We start from the raw sequence: 17201 nt of genomic DNA, 5'->3' as shown, positions 1-17201 counted from the left end.
TAATGCTCAGAGGTCATCCTAGTTCACCCACCCTGTGGTGAGGTACATGACTCTCTCCCCAGAGATGAAGACAGACATGGGGTATAACCCACCCACAGACACACACACATCCCTGGGCTGGGGAACATCAGACTCAGGTTTATTAGAGAAGTCCCCTTGCCCTCATTCTCTTTAACATAGTACAAAGTCCCCAAGCCTCTGCCCTTCCATGTAGGGGTGGGTGAGCAGAAGGCCTTAATTCTTGCAGCAAGCCAAGAAAGAGGTGGAGGACGGCTGTGCCTTCCTCATCACAGAGGCCCACAGCCCCAATCCACTTCGCAGACCCTCGCCCTCTGGCAGGTTCAGACATCAATAGGCTCCCGGCCTCGGTTCTGCCTCTTCACCACAAACACCCTCTGTCCTGACACGGTCACCAGCAGCGTATGTTCTCCAAAGACCACTAGAGGAGAGACCCACCTTCCCCCACCCCAGGAGAGGGAAGGGAGTACAGAGTTAGCAGGTGCATCAGCCTCCACAAGGTCACACACAAATTGGCTAGGATCAAAAGCCAAAGAAATTCTACAGTTCAAGGCTCACGGATTTGAAGATGAGTGGCCTCTGTTTCTTTTTTTCCTTTTTTTTTTTGGAGGGGGAAGAGACAGGGTCTCACTCTGTCACCCAGGTCTGAGGGCAATGGCAAGGTCACAATTCACTGCAACCTCAAATCTCTGGGCTCAAGTAATCCTCCTGCCTCAGCCTCCCAAGTAGCTGGGACTGCAGGCATGAGCCATCACACCTGGTTTATTTTTCTATTTTTTGTAGAGATGGGGTCTCACTGTGTTGCCCAGGCTGGTCCTGAACTCCTGGCCTCAAGCAATCCTCCTGCCTCACCCTCCCAAAGTGCTGGGATTACAGGTGTGAGCCATGGTGCCCAGCCCGGTGGCCTTTGTTAAATTCCCTCTATTCTCTTGCTTTCTCCGACTCAATTCTGACACAGGGGGAATCCCAAAGAGAAGAAAGAGGCCACACCAGGGACCCCAGGAGGAGATGGTGGAGGGCTGGTAGGAGACAGGTGTTTTTTCCCCAAGAAGAGAAGCCTCTGGAAGCACCCCACCACCGCCACCACCACCAGGGGCTGGGGCTCACCAGACAGGCGCTTGAAGGGGACATTCATGCCCTGGTGCAGTCGGAAACCACAGGCTGTGCTGACCAACTCAGAGATGGCACTGGCTGCCTGCTCATCATTCTCGAGATCCCCGGATGACTGCACATAGATGGAGGAGGCAGGGTGGCAGGAATTAAGGCACAGAATTGGTAAGGAATTCCAGACACAGTCCCTTTGGCTCTCCCTCTCCACTTTCCAATGACCCCAGATTATCCAGTTTTGAAAAAACCAGCCTAAAACCTCCCCATGATCTTGTCAGCTTCCCAGTGCCATCCTGTGTCTCATAATGTTGGGCTTCCCCTGATGAGCTGCATCTCTTTTTTTTTTTTTGTCCTCTCAAGAAAGAAAAGGAGTCTCACTGTCACCCAGGAGTGCAGTGGCCTGATCATAGCTCAATGTAGCCTTGAACTCGTGGGCTCAAGCGAGCCTCCTGCCTCAGCTGTCCAAGTAGCTAGGACTACAGGTACACACCAGCATGACCAGCTAATTTTTCTTCTTTTTTTTTTAGAGATGAGGTTTCACTATGTTGCCCAGGCTAGTCTTGAACTCCTAGCCTCAAGCACTCCTCTTGCCTCAGCCTCCCAAGTTGCTGGGATTACAGGTGTGAGCCACTGCTCCCAGCACATCCATCTCTTTACTGACTGTTTTTTCCTAACCCCTTGAAACTGGATGTCTTACTTTGTCCCTACCTATAAGATAAAAACCACATTCTCCAAAATCAATGCCTGCCCCCCACTGACTTTTTAAAGGCGCCATCTTTTTCTTAGTGTTCCCACTTGCTGCCCTGTCTGCAGAATGTGAAACATAAACATCCCCTTTGTCCTTGAACTCCTCCTCCTACCTACCGCTTGGGTAAGTGATGAGACAGTGGCCTGGGCTTTTTTCTGGTGACTGTCTCAACTTCCTCCTCCCACCTCCTTGATATGGGCCTCCCAGTAGGTTAAGTTTAGTTTCCTTTGCTCTGTCAGACATTCTACAGTTTCCTCATCCGTAAATTGAGGACAACAGTACCTACCTCATAGGCTTGTTGTGAGGGTTATGTAAGATAGATAATATTGAAAAGATGCTTGGAACAGCTCTTAGCACTATATATTAACTGCCATTATTTTACATCAAACTCAATGTTAGACATTGAGTCAGGCCATCAGAATTCTCCTTATCCACCCAATCCACTTTTCTTGATTTCCTGTTAAGATACCATCATTCTTTTAGGCCTCTAAGTTCAAAGTCTTACTGGATGGAAACGTATTTCCTCTATCACCTACACCTAGTCAATACCAAGATATACTGATTCCTCCTTTAGAATTTCTTTTCTCCTTGTTCCTACTTACTGCCACCAGCCCAGCCTCATACCTAGATTACCCCCTTTCCGACCCATCTTCACACTAATAGAACAATCTTGCTCAACCATTTCGTTGGGCCATGCTTCTGTTCAGAAAACCTTAAAAGCTCCTACTATCCTCAAGATTAAGTCCAAATGTGTTAACTTCAAAGCCCTCCACATTGGATCCTTTGCTTACCAAATCATCTTCTTCCCCCAAATCTTTCCAAATCTCTTCATCATAACCCCACCACCAATTCAGGCAAGTTGATGTCACACACCTCCCAGCCCTGAATACTCTCCTTTAAGCTCAGCTAAATTCCTACCACCAAGAAAGTTTCCTTGCCATAACATGAAGGTTGACTCTTTTATACTCTGGACTCCTTCAGTAGTCTTTACCACTTGTGTTGTTTTCAACCTTTAACCTAAGCCTTGTCTCTAACTAGATCAAAAAGCTAGAGAGTTAAGACTACACAGTACTATGGAACAAAATACAAAAGCCTTTTTAAGACATACCAAATAAAGACATACTTGAGAGAAACTTACGTTATATAAGTTAACAAACCCGAAACTAGATGCGTGACTTTGGTAAAGTGAGTAACCTTCTTTTACCTCAGAACAGTTAGGAGACTAAGATTCCAGAGATTGCTTAATTACTGAAAGCTTACTGTATGGCAGGTAGAGGCCCAGAAAAGAAGGGGCAATATTAGAAGGGGTTACCGGGCCATGTGCACTAAAGGGGACCCCAGGCCCTTTCCCAGAACGCACCGCCAGCACTGCACCTTCGCTCAGCACCAGGTAGCCGAGCTGGTCTGGGATTCGCTCCAGCCCCTGGGTCAGTGCAGAAGTCTAGTGGGTAAAGATGCAAGCAGTGAGAAACATGCTAGAAGGATGGCCCTCGATACCCTTCACCTGCAAACCGTCTCTCTCTTGATGTTGGCCCCCAGGTTTTCTCTCTCCCAAGCGAGGGCCCTTCCAGACCCTCTTCCCTCCCCCTTCCCTCCACGCGGGTCTTCCTGAGCCTCCATCCGCACTGACTGTCGGCCCCCGGGTTCCTTGGCCTTCCACACCCCACCTTCGTTATACCGGGAGCCCTTCGCAGCCCCACTGGCCCCTGCCCGCAGCCCCTCTCTCCAATTCCCCTCGCGCCCCGCGCCTGCCCCGCAGTCTACGCCTCAGTCTAGAACACCTTCCCACAGTTCCCTCTTCAGCCCTCTACGTCGCCACCCCTCCCATTTCCATTCCCTCTCAGTCCCGGGGCGGACTGGAGGTAAGGGTGGAGCACAGGCCCAGGAAGGGGCACCCTGAGACACTGGGGAACAGAGACGCGGAACCCCCGGCGCGTACTCCCGCGCATGCGTCTTCACTCACCATCGCAGGCTTAGGTGCTTGGGGAGCTCCCTACAAGATAGGTGGCTTCCGGCTCCAGGCCCCGGTCACGTGTCTCCACCAGGCGGTCTCCTCCCTTGCGCCACTGACGTTTAGTCCCGCCCCTAGCATGCGGATTGGACTGTGGCTACTCCCTGAGACTTAATCAGCCAGTGCGGAGCGCCGCTTCCCGGAGACGCGCGCTGATTGGTCGTATACCCTCCTTAACTCCCATCTCCCCGCCCCTCGGCTCCGGAACGCGGGGAGGAGCGGAGAATGGCGGCGGTGGGGGTTGGAGTGTGCGCTTGCGTGCTTGCGTGCTTGCGGTATCTGGGGTTCTGCTTAAATCTACACTGTTCTCCAGCGTGACCAGAAGCGAGTCCATTGTGGGTTTCAGACTTCACCCTAAAACGAAGGAATGAAAGGAAATAAGGTGCAAGTCATGTGAAAAGCTATTCAAATGCCACTTTTATGCTTACTCAAGGTAGCTCTTTGTTGAAGACAGGGATTTGTTCCCAAAGTGGGTTTTCCCACGGATTCAGTGAGGAACGATGTGATGGTGAATTGAGTCCCCGGCTAGTCAAGGCGGCTGCAATACTCAATCTTCTGTGCCAGGAAAAATTGGAAACGGCACCTTGGACTCACTTTTATATATGTGAGCATCACAAAATATATGTAAACATAGGAAAATTTTCTTTCAATTTGAATTAGTATTACAAGTCTAGAATTTAATAGTTTTTAGACTTGCAATATTACTGTGGCCAAGGAAGTGTTGGTGAGGTAAAATGAAGAGGCAGCCAAGGCGGAAGAATCGCTTGAGGCCAGAAGTTCAACCAGTCTGGGCAAAAAATAATGAGAATAATTAGCTAGGCATGGTGGCCAGGGGCCAGTAGTCCCAGCTAATCTGGAGGCTGAAATGGGTGGATCCTTTGAGCCCAGGCCTGGTGACAGAGTGAAACCCTACCCCCTCCTCGCCCCAGTAATATTTAAAAAAAAAATGATTCTAGAAATAGAATAAGTACTTGTTGGGCAAAGATGTGGAGAAATTGGACTTGAATACAATGCTGGTTAGGAATGCAAAGTGCTGTAATCAGTTGCTCAACAAGCTAAATGTAGAGTTAGCACATGACCAAGCAACTCCACTCTTAAGGTATACACACCCAAGAGAACTGAAAACATGTCCACACAACCCTGTGATAGTATCCTTTTAACCACCCTGTAATAGTATCCCAATTATACAGGTGAGAAAGTGCAGAGAGGTTGAGTCTTGCTTCCCAGCACACGGCTGGCAAGTGGCAGAGCCAGATTCTAGTCTGTTTTCTTTTTAAGATAATATTCCTTTATTCTTTTTCTTTTTTCTTTTTTTTAAAGAGATGGGGTCTTGCTCCGTTACCCAGGCTGGAGTGCAGTGCTTGGATCATAGCTTACTACTGCAACCTCCAACTCCTGGGCTCCAGTGATCCTCCCGCCTCAGTTTCTGGAGTAGCTGGAACTGCAGGAATACACCACCACACCCTGTAGTCTGTTTTCTGACACTGAGGCTGATGCTTTTTCCTTTGCTGTATGAGCCAACTATGATTATTTTTTTTTAAAGCTACATTTAATTTTACCTTGAAACTTCTGCTCTCAATTTTATTGACACACAGGAACCCTTAGCAAGACAATGTTCATCAGCCATAGTTAGAATTGTTTCCTTTTCACAAATAGCTTAATTCCACTACTTATGTAGAAAGCAAAGTTTCTCATTCCTTCATTCAACAAATATTTATTGAGCACTTTCTGTATACTAGACACTCTTCTTGGAATTGGGTGTACAGCAGTGAATAAAAACCAGACTTTTTTTTTGGCCAGGCGAGGTGGCTCAGGCCTGTAATCCTAGCACTCTGGGAGGCCAAGGCAGGTGGATCGTTTGACCTCAGGAGTTCGAGACCAGCCTGAGCAAGAGCAAGACTCTGTCTCTACTAAAAATAGAAAGAAATTATCTGGCCAACTAAAAATATATAGAAAAAATTAGCTGGGCATGGTGGCGCATGCCTGTAGTCCCAGCTACTTGGGAGGCTGAGGCAGGATTGCTTGAGCCCAGGAGTTTGAGGTTGTTGTGAGCTAGGCTGACGCCACAGCACTCTAGCCCGGGCAACAGAGTGAGACTCTGTCTCAAAAAAAAAAACAAAAACCCTAGACTTTTTGAAATGGTTTTTCAGGAGCTGTAAGGGAGGGACAGTGAGCCAGACAACACACAGATAAGAAAATAAATGTGTTAAGTGGTGAGAAGTGCTTTGAAGAAAAATAGAGCAGAGGTCCATTTACATCAAGTTCAAAAACATGCAAAACAAAATAGTGTATTGCTTATATACGTGCATTTACTTACAACAAAATGCTAAAGAAGATCCAGGGAATGATAAATGCAAAATTTAGAATAATGATTATTTCTGGAATAAAGGGGAAATAGGATCAGGGAGACATATAAAGGGCTTCAAAATATTGGTAATATTCTCTTTCTTTTTTTCTTTAATCCTATGATAGATTAATTATTCTCTTTCTTAAGTTCTGAGTCTTTCTCTGTCTCTCTCTCTGTGTGTATGTGTGTGTGTATGTGTGTACATACAATGCACTGTTTTTAATACATGAAAGATTTCATGTGTCTGAAGTCCCAGCTACTTGAGAGGCTGAGGTGGGAGGATCACTTGAACCCAAGAGTTCAAGGTTATGGTGAACTCTTGATCAGGCTACTGTACTCTAGCCTGGGAAACAGTGAGACTCCATCTCTAAAAAAAGATATTTAACAATTAAAAAAAAAAGTAGGTCCTGTGACCCAGCAATTTCACTCCAAAATATATACCCAACAGAAATGTGTACATATGTTCATCTGAAGACATGTACTAGAATGTTCATAGAAGATTTGTTTCTAATAATGCAAAATTGGAAACTACCCAAATGCCCACTAATGGTTGAATGAATAAATAAATTGTGCCATATTCACACAATGGGACACTATAGAGCAAAGAGAATTAATGACTAAAAACTACACACAATGAATGAATCTCACAAGCCCGATGTTGAGTGAAATAAGTCAGTCACAAAAAAGTACCTTGTGTGTGATTCTGTGTATGTAAATTTTAAAAAAAAGGCAAAACTAATCTATGCTGCTAGAAATCAGGATGGTGGGTATCCATGGGGGAAGGGTTGAGGCTGGACAAGAGGGGTGCTTCTGGGGGCTGGTAATGCTGTTTCCTGGTCTGGAAGCTGGTGTTGTGCATGTGTTCAGTTTGTGAAAATTTAGTGAGCCATACACTTTATGGCATGTGAACTTTTTCTGTATGCATATTATAGTTAAATAAAAAGTTAAAAAAACTGAAGTAAGAGGATATAGACAATCAGGGTGGTAGTAGGTGTGCTCTTTAATGGCAGTTGGGCAGGATTGTCCTCTCTGATGAGGTGACCACTGAGCAGAGACCTTAGGAAGTGAGTCCTGAAGGTATCTATTTACCTGGAGGAAGAACATTCCGGTGAGTGCCTATTGAGTGCTCATTTTGTCTTAGACTATGAGTTCCTTGAAAATAAGGACCTGGTCCACCTTTGAAATCCCAGTGTCTACCTTAGTACCTAGCATGTTGCTAACCTATAAACTGAATAATTTTTTTCTGGGTGCATGCAGTAGTGTAGTCTCTGTTGGATTTCTTTGGCTGTAAACAGCATCAGTGGTATCTGTGATTTTCTTGGTGGCTTAGGGTATGGTTGTCACTGGAGGCTGTAATGAAGTTTTGGTGGGGACTGGGATGCCAGGTGGGCCAGTCTTTGGGCTCCAATGGTGGCAACGATGGGCTGAGCACGTCTGTCCTTGGTCCTTAGGGTGGCATATGCTGGTGCCTGTGTTAGTGGCTCTAGGCAGGCTGATTCTTGGGCCTCCAAGTGGCGTGCTTGTGTGCTGGGAATAGCAGCAGTGGGCCAGGTGGGTCAGCAGGTTCTCAATCCCCTAGCCAGCTGACATGGCGTAGGCAATGGCAGTAGCAGTGGTGGTACAACCCTCTGGGACTCAAGCAGTCCACACCGGTGTTGGTGGTGGCTGCAATGGGCTGGTTGGGCCAGTCCACAGGCCTGCATGTGGCACGTGTTGGTGGATGCTAGCTGTGGTTGTAGCAGTAGGTTTAGTGGGCCCAACCTCAGTCCCTGGGAGAAGTACTCAGGTGCCAGCAGTGGTGGACTGGGCTGGGTGATCCCCAGTCCCCTGGACTATGTCCTTGGGCAATGGAGAGGTAGGTGAAGCCAGGCAGGGCCGACCTGCCCTTAGGCCTCCAGGTGATGAGTGCAGGTGCTGGCTATTGTAGGCAGGGGCAAGTGACCCCCCAGACCACCTGTGGAGCTCAGGTGAGTGAGCAGTGGCTCTACTCCTAACCCAAGCAGGGGCTCCTTATCTGACCCAGTACTTTTTACACTTCTCAGCAACCTTGACCAACTAAGAAGGAGGGGTTGTCCTTTTCCTTTTTAGCATCAGCACCTACAATAAAGTGTTCATTCTTTATTGAGGGAGAGATTGAATGAGTGCATTTCTTATTGCTTTCAAGGTAGAGAGAAATCTACACATCCTTAAAATATTTCGGTCACAAGCTATGCCAACAACTCATACAAGGTGACACAGATAAGTCCAACCTCCAGGGATTTAATGAAGTACCTCTGGAAAGGGTCTCAATTGCCAGGGGGAAGAAAACATGTCCTTCTGCCTCTCTTGCTTTGCACCAGATCTTCCTTCCTGATGTACCTATCAAGTCTTTCTTCTTGCTTATGTTGATTTTATCCAGGAGACCTGTAGGTAGAGAGACATCTGGGCATCCCCTTTGCCCTGACCCTGCTGAGATCTGGGAAACTCAAATGACCAGGAATGTGCATGTTTTACCTAATGTCTGTGCTACAAGGAAAAGTTGAATGAGAGGGTCAAGACCCTTGACACTGAGGTGCAGTCAGAGAAAGAGTTAGACACAGGAGGCCGGGCATGGTGGCTCACACCTGTAATCCTAGCACTCTGGGAGGCTGAGGCAGGAGGATTGCTTGAGCTCAGGAGTTCAAGACCAGCCTGAGCAAGAGCGAGACCCTGTCTCCACTAAAAATAGAAAAATTAGCTGGTTATTGTAGTGTGTGCCTGTAGTCCCAGCTACTTGGGAGGCTGAGGCAGAAGGATCACTTGAGCCCAGGAATTTGAGGCTGCAGTGAGCTATGATGATGCCACTGCACTCTCCCCAGTGCAACACAGTGAGACACTGTCTTAAGAAAAAAAAAAGTTAGACACAGGGGAGATAAATTCGAGGGACCCTGATAGGCCATAAAACTGGATTAACTTCCTTCCTTGGGAGGAACTGCTGAGCATCTGTCCTGTGGTTTTGAGCCATATGGTGATGTTTCCGACCAGGCAAGGCCAGTTGTGCTTATCTGAGACTTGGATTTTCGTTGAAGTCCAAAGGGAGCGGGAGCCACAGCCCATTCCTTTCCCAAGTCTCCCTTTGTGCATTTATGCAGCTTTCCTCTTTGGGGTTTGTCAGTCTTCTCTGGCATCTCTCTCTTTTTTGCCCATTGTGCAGGGAATTCCGGGGACCTCATGTGTCCAATTCTATTGGCTGCTCCCTGGCGGAGGCCCCGTCTCCTTTTGTGTGTAAACAAACTCCTCGCTCGAAGCCTAGGGTGGAGGTGGTGGAGGCAGAGTTGGGGAAAGAGGAAAGAGGAGGGGAAAGGGAGATTAACACTAGGTTTTGGAACCCAGAGGGGGAAAAACTTGGAAGGGGTGGGGAGAGCGAGAGACTGGGGGTGTCGCAGCCATGCCTAGACTGCCCTCTGGTGGCAATGGGAGTGTATGCAGGTGGTGGGGCAAAAGCCAGCCAGGACCCTCAGACAAAGACGCTAGTTATTCTCTGTGGGATTTAGCAAAATCCACAGACAAATGCATTTAAACATGAGAAGGTATCTCCAGATGTGTGTGGTGTGGCTCAGACACCAGGCTCTGGGTCAGAGGCAGCCCGAGGCAGCAGGATTCCTGCCTGAGACCCACTAGGCAGAGGGGGACCAGGTTTGATGACTAGAAATCTCCTTCCCATTAAAAAAAAATGAAGGAACACAAACCACTGACAGGTCCCTCTTTCTCTACCCACAGGTCTTGTATTTCAGGGTTTCCTTGCCTGACAGCACCATCCCTCAGTCCCCAGACCTCGCCCTGTGCGCAAGTCCTCTGGCTCTCTCCCCCCAGAACTCACCAGCCTTCTGTACTGGCCTCTGGCCCCGGGAGATAAGGGGAACCTTTTGGCCTCTACCAGCTCCCAGACCTCTACCCACTACTGGAGGGGCCCTGCCAAGGCCAGCTATGCCCTGGGAGGCTACCTGGAGGCCATCCTCATGGCGAGGGACCACTGGGGCAGGCCCAGGCCCATGGTGGGGAACTGTTTTGAGCACTGCTGCTGGGTCCCTGCCTGAGGACAGGGGTGCCTGGGGATGTCCAGGATCTGGAGAATGGCACATGCCTGTTGTCCTTCCCCCTGCTCTGGGCTGGGAGAGCCCAAGTGGGAGTGAGGCTGATCCACTCCAGCGAGGCAACTGGAGTTTTGCAGAGAATCTGGAAAGACCATTGGGCCACAGTTGATTTTATGGGCTATTTCCGGCGACCCACAGGATATGAAGAAAATGTGACTTGCAACGTGAATCCCCTGTTGACTAGGGATGAAGAACCTACCTGTCACTACAAGGAAGATTCGAGTGAGCTCTGGTTCTGTGCTCAGTCCCCTACCCAGCCCTGTGACTCACTGGTAGGACATTCAGCTGGAAATTACTGGAATGTGGCCACATCACACGAAGAGGCCCTGATGGCACCGTAAGAAACCAGGCATCACCTGGAGTGCCTGCCCCAACCCCTGAATCCTGGTCCCTGAACTCCTACACTTGTCATTCCTGTATTCACTTCCATCCAACACGTGTTTCCTGGGCACCTACTGTATGCCAGGTCTCACGCTAGGTACTAAGTATGGACAATAGTCAGCATCCCTGCCTGCTACAAGTTTTCAGTAAGGAAACACATGATTTTTAAAAAATACAGTGTGATGAGGACTTAAGGCACCTCACCTGGGGTATAACGGTCAGGGCAGGTGACAATTTAGCTGAAGCTTGAAGGAGAACCACAAACCTGTGGAAAAAGAGAAGACTCCCCGTCCTCTCTTGCCTTTCTGATGGCCCCCGCAAGGAGAGGTGTCGATTTAGAAATCAACAATGTACGGGTAGTCAGGGAGCAGAGAGGGCGGGTGCGACCCCGCTAAGTGAGAACGGGACACTTCGACCTGCAAGCCAAGCAAAATGAAGGCTGAGAAGTGTCCAGCCAGCCAGCCTCCCGGGGTGGACAGACAACCAGAGTGAGGGAGAGCGGACGGTGAGAACAGACTGGCTCACAGCGAGCCCTGCTGTCCTGGAGATCCGGACAGGGCGGGGCCGGAGGAGCCCTCCAAGCCGGGGGGTGGGGGAGGCATTTTCTAAGACGGGAGGCAGGGCATCTGGTCTCCAGTAGAGAGGGCTACTGAAGGCAAAGGAAGGAGGCAAAAACAGGTCTCCAGAAGATGTCTGGGTGGGGCCAAAGCAAAGAGGGACCCAGAGGGACAACCCCCCTCTGAGGGGTAGAGGACAGAAGCGGGTGCCCCGCGAGGCCGCGGTGCTCAGGGAGGGCTGGTGGTCGAGACGGCTGCTGCCCCGCGTCCCTGCGCAAGGGGGCGCCAAAGAGCACAAAAGCTGACCCTGGCTGCTCCCTGGAGGGGGCCGGCCGGGCCCGAGCACCGCTGCTGGCTCAGCTGAGACCCCCACGTCTCCCCCAGTGCCCGTCTCTGGAGGCTCTAAGCAGCTTTTTGCATCTAGGGAATTCCCAGTAGCATTCACTTCCTAGCCTGAGAATTTAGCCCTAGGAAACCCTGGTCTTTCCAGACCATCTTGCTTGCTCTCTGGTCAGAAAAGGAGAACCATGTGTCCTTTTTGCATTGATCGATTGGAAACAATCTATGCTTCAGTGCAGGAGCCGCCTCGGGCTGTCACGTGGAGGTAAAGCCCAACACCTTCAGAGCGAGATTGCCAGGGTTGGAATCCCTGCTCCGCCAGTTAGTATTTGCTAGTTATTATTTGTCGTCTTTGATTACTGAAGGTTAAGTCACTTAACCTCTCAGCACATTTTCTCATTTGTAAAAGGGGATAACAATAGTACCGACCTCCTAGAGGAACACATACGTTAATGTATGTCAAGTGCTTAGAACAGGGACGCCCGGCCGGTACTGGGCTGTTAGCGCTTATGATCTCGCCGCGGTTGCGCCCCTCCCTTCGCTGTGACAGACACTGTCCAAGGTCCTGGAAGTCCTGAGCTCAGGAGAGCAGGCAGGCCAGCAGTGGCCCCATCCGCGGGAGCTAGCAGTCTGCTGATAGAAAGACAGACATTAAGGAGATAATCACACATGTGGTGAACGTGTAGTGGACATGAATTTGCAATCCCAAGGCCAGGTGTTTTGTTTTGCTTTGTTTAGACCAACTTTGATCTAATTCTGAGGACCTCTGCAGCTGGACAGGTGGGGAGGGGTACCCTCACCTAAGGCCCATGCAAAGGAATCCACCTTGACCATCAGGAATCCTTCCTTAGTCCTGTGTCCACACTGGTCACCCCAAAGTGGCCATTGTGCAAGCCTGTATGGTCTTGGGCCCCACTGAATGGACAGGCGTTTCTACCTGGGACCATCCTGCACCTGCTTCCTGAAGTTGTGTCACCTCTGTAGAGCACTGAGGCCCTGGTACTCTCAGGAAGACTATGCTTTGGCATCTTTCCAAATCATAGTAATATTCCCTCACACACAGCCCACGAAAAGCGAATTCCCTCCTCCTTCTCCTAGCACATAATATCTTCAATCAGTCTGTTCCTTGGGTTGGCAAATGCTTGCTGAGTACCTGTTATGGGCGTGGCCCTGCTCCAGGCACTGGGAATAGATCAGTGAACAAACAAAGGCCTGGATCTGGTAGGGCTTCTATGTGACAAGAGGAAAGGATGATAAACAATAAATATAACAATAAGTAAATTATATAGGATTCTAGAATGAGATATATGACATGCAAAATTTTAAAATATAGAGGAGGAAAAATTAGGCGTGAGTGTGGTGAGGACAGGTCGTAATGTTAAATAGGAGGTCAGGGTAGATCTTATTAAGAAGGTGGCATTTGGCCAGGCACGGTGGCTCACACCTGTAATCCTAGCACTTTGGGAGGCTGAGGTGGGAGGATTGCTTGAGCTCAGGAGTTAGAGAGCAGCCTGAGCAAGAGTAAGAATCAATTTCTATAAAAAAATAGAAAAATTAGCCAGGCATAGTGGTGCGTGCCTGTAGTCCCAGCTATTATGGAGGCTGAGGTGGGAAGATTGCTTGAGCCTAGGAGTTTGAGGTTGAAGTGAGCTATGATGATGCCATTGTGGTCTAGCCACAGGACAACAGAGCAAGATCCTGTCTCAAAAGAAGGAAAAGGAGAGGAGGAGGAGGAGGAGGAGGCATTTGAGGAATGAGATGAGAGCAAGGAGATGAGAGAGTTGGCCAAGAAGATACATGGGGCAAGAGCATTCCAGGTAGAGAGGATACAGGAGTGTGCTTGGTGCATCAGAGGAACAGCAAAGAAACCAGATGGTTAGGATGGAGTGAAGATAGGAGAACAGTAGATGAAAAGACCAAGGAGGTTAAGGAAAGGCATGGTATGACAAGGAAGGGCACAGTATGACCAGGAAGGGCTCTGTAAGAACATTGGCTTTTGCTCTAAGCAAAAAGGGAGCCATTGCAAGATTTTGAGCAGAAGAGGGGCATGATATAATTTACATTTTAAAAGAGTCCTATAGATCTGTGTTGAGAATGGACTGCACTGTATGATTCCACTATTATGAGGTTCCCAGAGGAGTCCAATTCATAGAGACAGAAAGTAGAATAAAGTGCTTGCCAGGGGCTGAGGTAAGGGGGGAAATGAGGAATTAGTTTTTAATGGGTACAGAGTTTCAATTTTGCAAGGGTTAGTTATTAATAGCTCCTAGAGATATCGAACCTTGCCTGTGAGCAAGATTTTGGCATGCAAACCAACCAATCCTGAGTTCTTACCTCCTTGTATCAGGTTCCTACAGCCCTGATATCGTCTTCCTGTCGTAAGTCACCCCAGAGCCAGGTACCAGACAACTAAGGACCACCTCTATAGCCCATCGCCCACCAATATTATTCAAACGAGCCAATCTTAAACCTGCTTAGCTGATTATTCTACCTGGCCCATTCCTTTCTGTGAAAACCACAATAAAAGCCTTTGCCCATGCTGTGTCCTTGCTCCCTCTCCTCTTGACTGACACTGGTGCTCTCTGTGGGGCCCTGCAAGCCATGCTACCCCCCTCCTCTTGGGAACTGTGAGTAACAAACTATCTTTTCCATGGGAACCAGCTCCTGATCTATTGTCCTCACCATACCTAAGTAAAACCAAAAGCCTAGATACATTTTAAGACAATTTTTCATTCTGCACTGAGGAAATCCCTGAGGCAAGGAAATTCAAAGAATTCCTGAACTCCAGCTGTCCACTCCTCTTCTCTTTCCAAGCCTTCACTGTCTTCCAGGAGCCTGGCACTGGAACAGAAATCCTTGACTTTGAGAACCTCCATTCCCCTAGCACCCCCAGATGCCTCAGTCCAGGATTCCTCCCCTCACACACTTCCATTAAGGGCTCTCCTCTGACCAATTGGTTTCTCTTTAAGAATGTGACAGACAAGGTCCTCCCTCAGGGCATTTCTTCAATCCTGGTGGCCAAGGAGAAAAACAGGAAGGAATCTGGGTAAATGGCACTGGGGCTTGTAGAAAAGGCAGCATTTATTCCATGCTTGTGGCTTTAGCCTCGTCTGTACCCACCAATTGTTTTGCTTACAGTTCTGTCCCCTGAACAACCATGCAACCCTGGGCTCCCAGACCCAAAGCCCTCTGGCTTCTACCACCAAGATGTGTGGCACTCACTGTCCTGCTCTGCCCACACCTTCTCCACTGTTGATAGCATCTTGGGCTGCCTGGCTGGCCATGTCGCCCACATGTTGGGGGACCGCATGCTTCAGCAGTGGTGGGAGTATCTGCGTGATGCCATGCCCTGTGAGTAGCCACGAGGGAGGGAGCAGGACTTCTGAGAGAATAAGTGGGGAACCAGGCCCGCAAGAAGGCAGAAAACATCTATCACACCAATGGGGCAAAAGGCCTGGATTTCAGGAGAGGAATGTGAAAGGACAGGACACCTGGGTTTGGGGCAGGGAAAGGGCTGGGAAACAGGGTGTCCAGATAATGCATAATCTCAACAGTTAAGTAGGTGATGATCAGGGGGGCCTTAGAGGAGAACAAGTGTGTGGATAACATTGGCTGGAACTGAGGGTTTACTGGGGGTACTGGAGGAATAGAGTTGGAGTTTTAAAAAAGAACTGCAGGGAAACCAGGATTTAGGGGTTTATCTTGTGATAACTTAGAGGGATGATGTTTTTAAGCTGAGTGTTCAGTTTGTTGGACAGATTGGATTTTTAAAAATACCAAAGCCTGACAATATTGAGTAGCCTCAACATATGAGTTGAGGAGAGGCTAAATTGGTAAAGAAATAGGGGGCCAGCAGTAGAGGAAGTGTGCTGGAGGAACTGACAGCACTATTGACTGATTGGTTCTAGAATAAATGGACATGACTGGATAACTCTGGATAACTGCAGAGCAGACTCAAAATTGAAGTCATGGAGGTTCCTGGATTTGGAGCAATGGGGCAGGCATGGGAGAGAATGATGTATTCATTCCATACCCCTTCGAACTGGGTTAAAGAGCTGGGAGCTGGCTTCTAGGGGAACATCCCTTCTAGGGATGAGGCATTTGAAGACATGGGATCAGATTTGAAATGAGATGTCAGAGCTTCAGACAGAGTTTTGGTATCTATTCTTTACACATAAAAGTTAAAAGAGGTGAGTGTCATGCAAGTGGGAGTCTCCAACTTTCATGCACCAGGGTTCAGGACAAATTCCACAATATAATGTAACACGGATTAAGAAGTGTACCTTCTTGGGAAAAGGGATAACATGAGAGCCAAGGATGAGCAAGAAAAGAAAGAACGTGAGCGCCCAACCCCCTCCTCCACCTGCCCTGCCATCCTCCCACAGAGAGGTATGAAGGACCCTTGGGGCAGGGCTGTGCCCTCGTGGAGAGAAGCCCCCCATTGCTGTCCTTTTTTACCTATGAGCATTAAAACAGTCTTATCCAGCTTCTTGGCACAAAACAGCCTGAAGGTGGGCCAATTTGTTTATAGGCATTGTCTGGAAATACCAGCTGCCCACCTGGAGACTTTGAGGCCTGTGGGATGTTGTCTACCCTTTTGCTGGATGGATTGACACCCCCAGCCTCCCAGGAGAGTTAGCCTGGGTGCAGCCCGTCCCTCTGGGAGAAAGAGAAGTCTCCAGTTCCACCTGATTCAATATTTAGGTAACCTCAAATGACTTCCCAGGGTCACTTTGGGACAATTCTGCTATTGGATTGGGGGAATTCCCCAAGCAGGAGATGTTTCTAAAGATGGAAGGAAGTTCATAATAGAAAGTTGGGAAAACCAGAGCCTCTGCTGGCTGATGTGGTAACTTATTGTGAATCACAAAATGGTGTCCCCCTGGGCCCTCATAGCCTTTGAGCACATGGTGGGACAAGCATGCAGGGACTTTATGGAAAGAAAGGGCCTTTTCATGCAGGTGCATCTAGCTGTGTGTCAGGGCACAGAACTGAGCAAACAGACTGGGTTTTAGGTGCCACTGGCCTCCTATGCTGGCCATGATGGTGCAGGAATGTAAGCGGATGACCTCAAGTCTGCAGCTTGGGGTAAATCTTTACCCAGCAGAGACTGATGGAAGCCAATGGACAAATCCAAGGTGGAGAGCCACAGAGCACCAACATGCCACTGCGAAAGAAGAAAGTTTCCAAAGGAAAATCAGCGAGACAAAATGCTATGGGGCCAGGGAGGCCACTCATCATCCGCAATGAGGTGGACTTGCTTCTCTCCTTCGTCTGCCCCACCTGAGCACTTCTGAAGGTCCTGGAGCTGCACTGATGGGGAAGCCAGTTGGCCATCGAGCCTGGAGGTTCTTCCCCTCAGCTGTCAGTACTTCTCCTACCTCTAACACATAGGCGATAAAGTCAAGCAGCAAGAATGGGGGTGTGGAGGGTGGCAAGGGAAGGAAGCCTGGCAGAGGTTCAGTTCCCACATGGAAAGTCAGTGCTCGCAGATGAGGGTAGGGGACAGAGCCAGCAACATCTGCAACATCAGTGCATATAAGGATTGTCATTTCATGTGTCAGAGTCTTCATTTAGGGTG

At 48.8% G+C, this 17201-nt stretch overlaps 1 protein-coding gene across 2 annotated transcripts; it reads right to left on the bottom strand.

The window, feature by feature from the left end:
* Window positions 1–118: 118 nt before the first annotated feature.
* Window positions 119–3931, bottom strand: LAMTOR4 (late endosomal/lysosomal adaptor, MAPK and MTOR activator 4). 2 transcript variants are annotated; one of them, XM_045541417.1, is made up of 4 exons: window positions 3837–3931; window positions 3234–3314; window positions 1126–1243; window positions 119–439 (listed from the first exon to the last, which is right to left on the bottom strand). In XM_045541417.1, exons 1-4 carry the CDS (start codon window positions 3837–3839, stop codon window positions 342–344), a joined length of 300 nt encoding a protein of 99 aa, XP_045397373.1. In that variant the 5' UTR covers window positions 3840–3931; the 3' UTR covers window positions 119–341. The 2 variants fall into 2 exon arrangements, with proteins under 2 accessions (XP_045397373.1, XP_045397377.1); XM_045541421.1 differs by lacking the exon at window positions 3234–3314 and having other exon boundaries at window positions 3837–3892.
* Window positions 3932–17201: the final 13270 nt, after the last annotated feature.

Source organism: Lemur catta, chromosome 2 (genome assembly GCF_020740605.2).
Source record: "Lemur catta isolate mLemCat1 chromosome 2, mLemCat1.pri, whole genome shotgun sequence".
In the NCBI taxonomy this organism is placed as follows: Eukaryota; Metazoa; Chordata; class Mammalia; order Primates; family Lemuridae; genus Lemur; species Lemur catta.
This window is presented reverse-complemented; position numbering and strand designations above follow the sequence as displayed.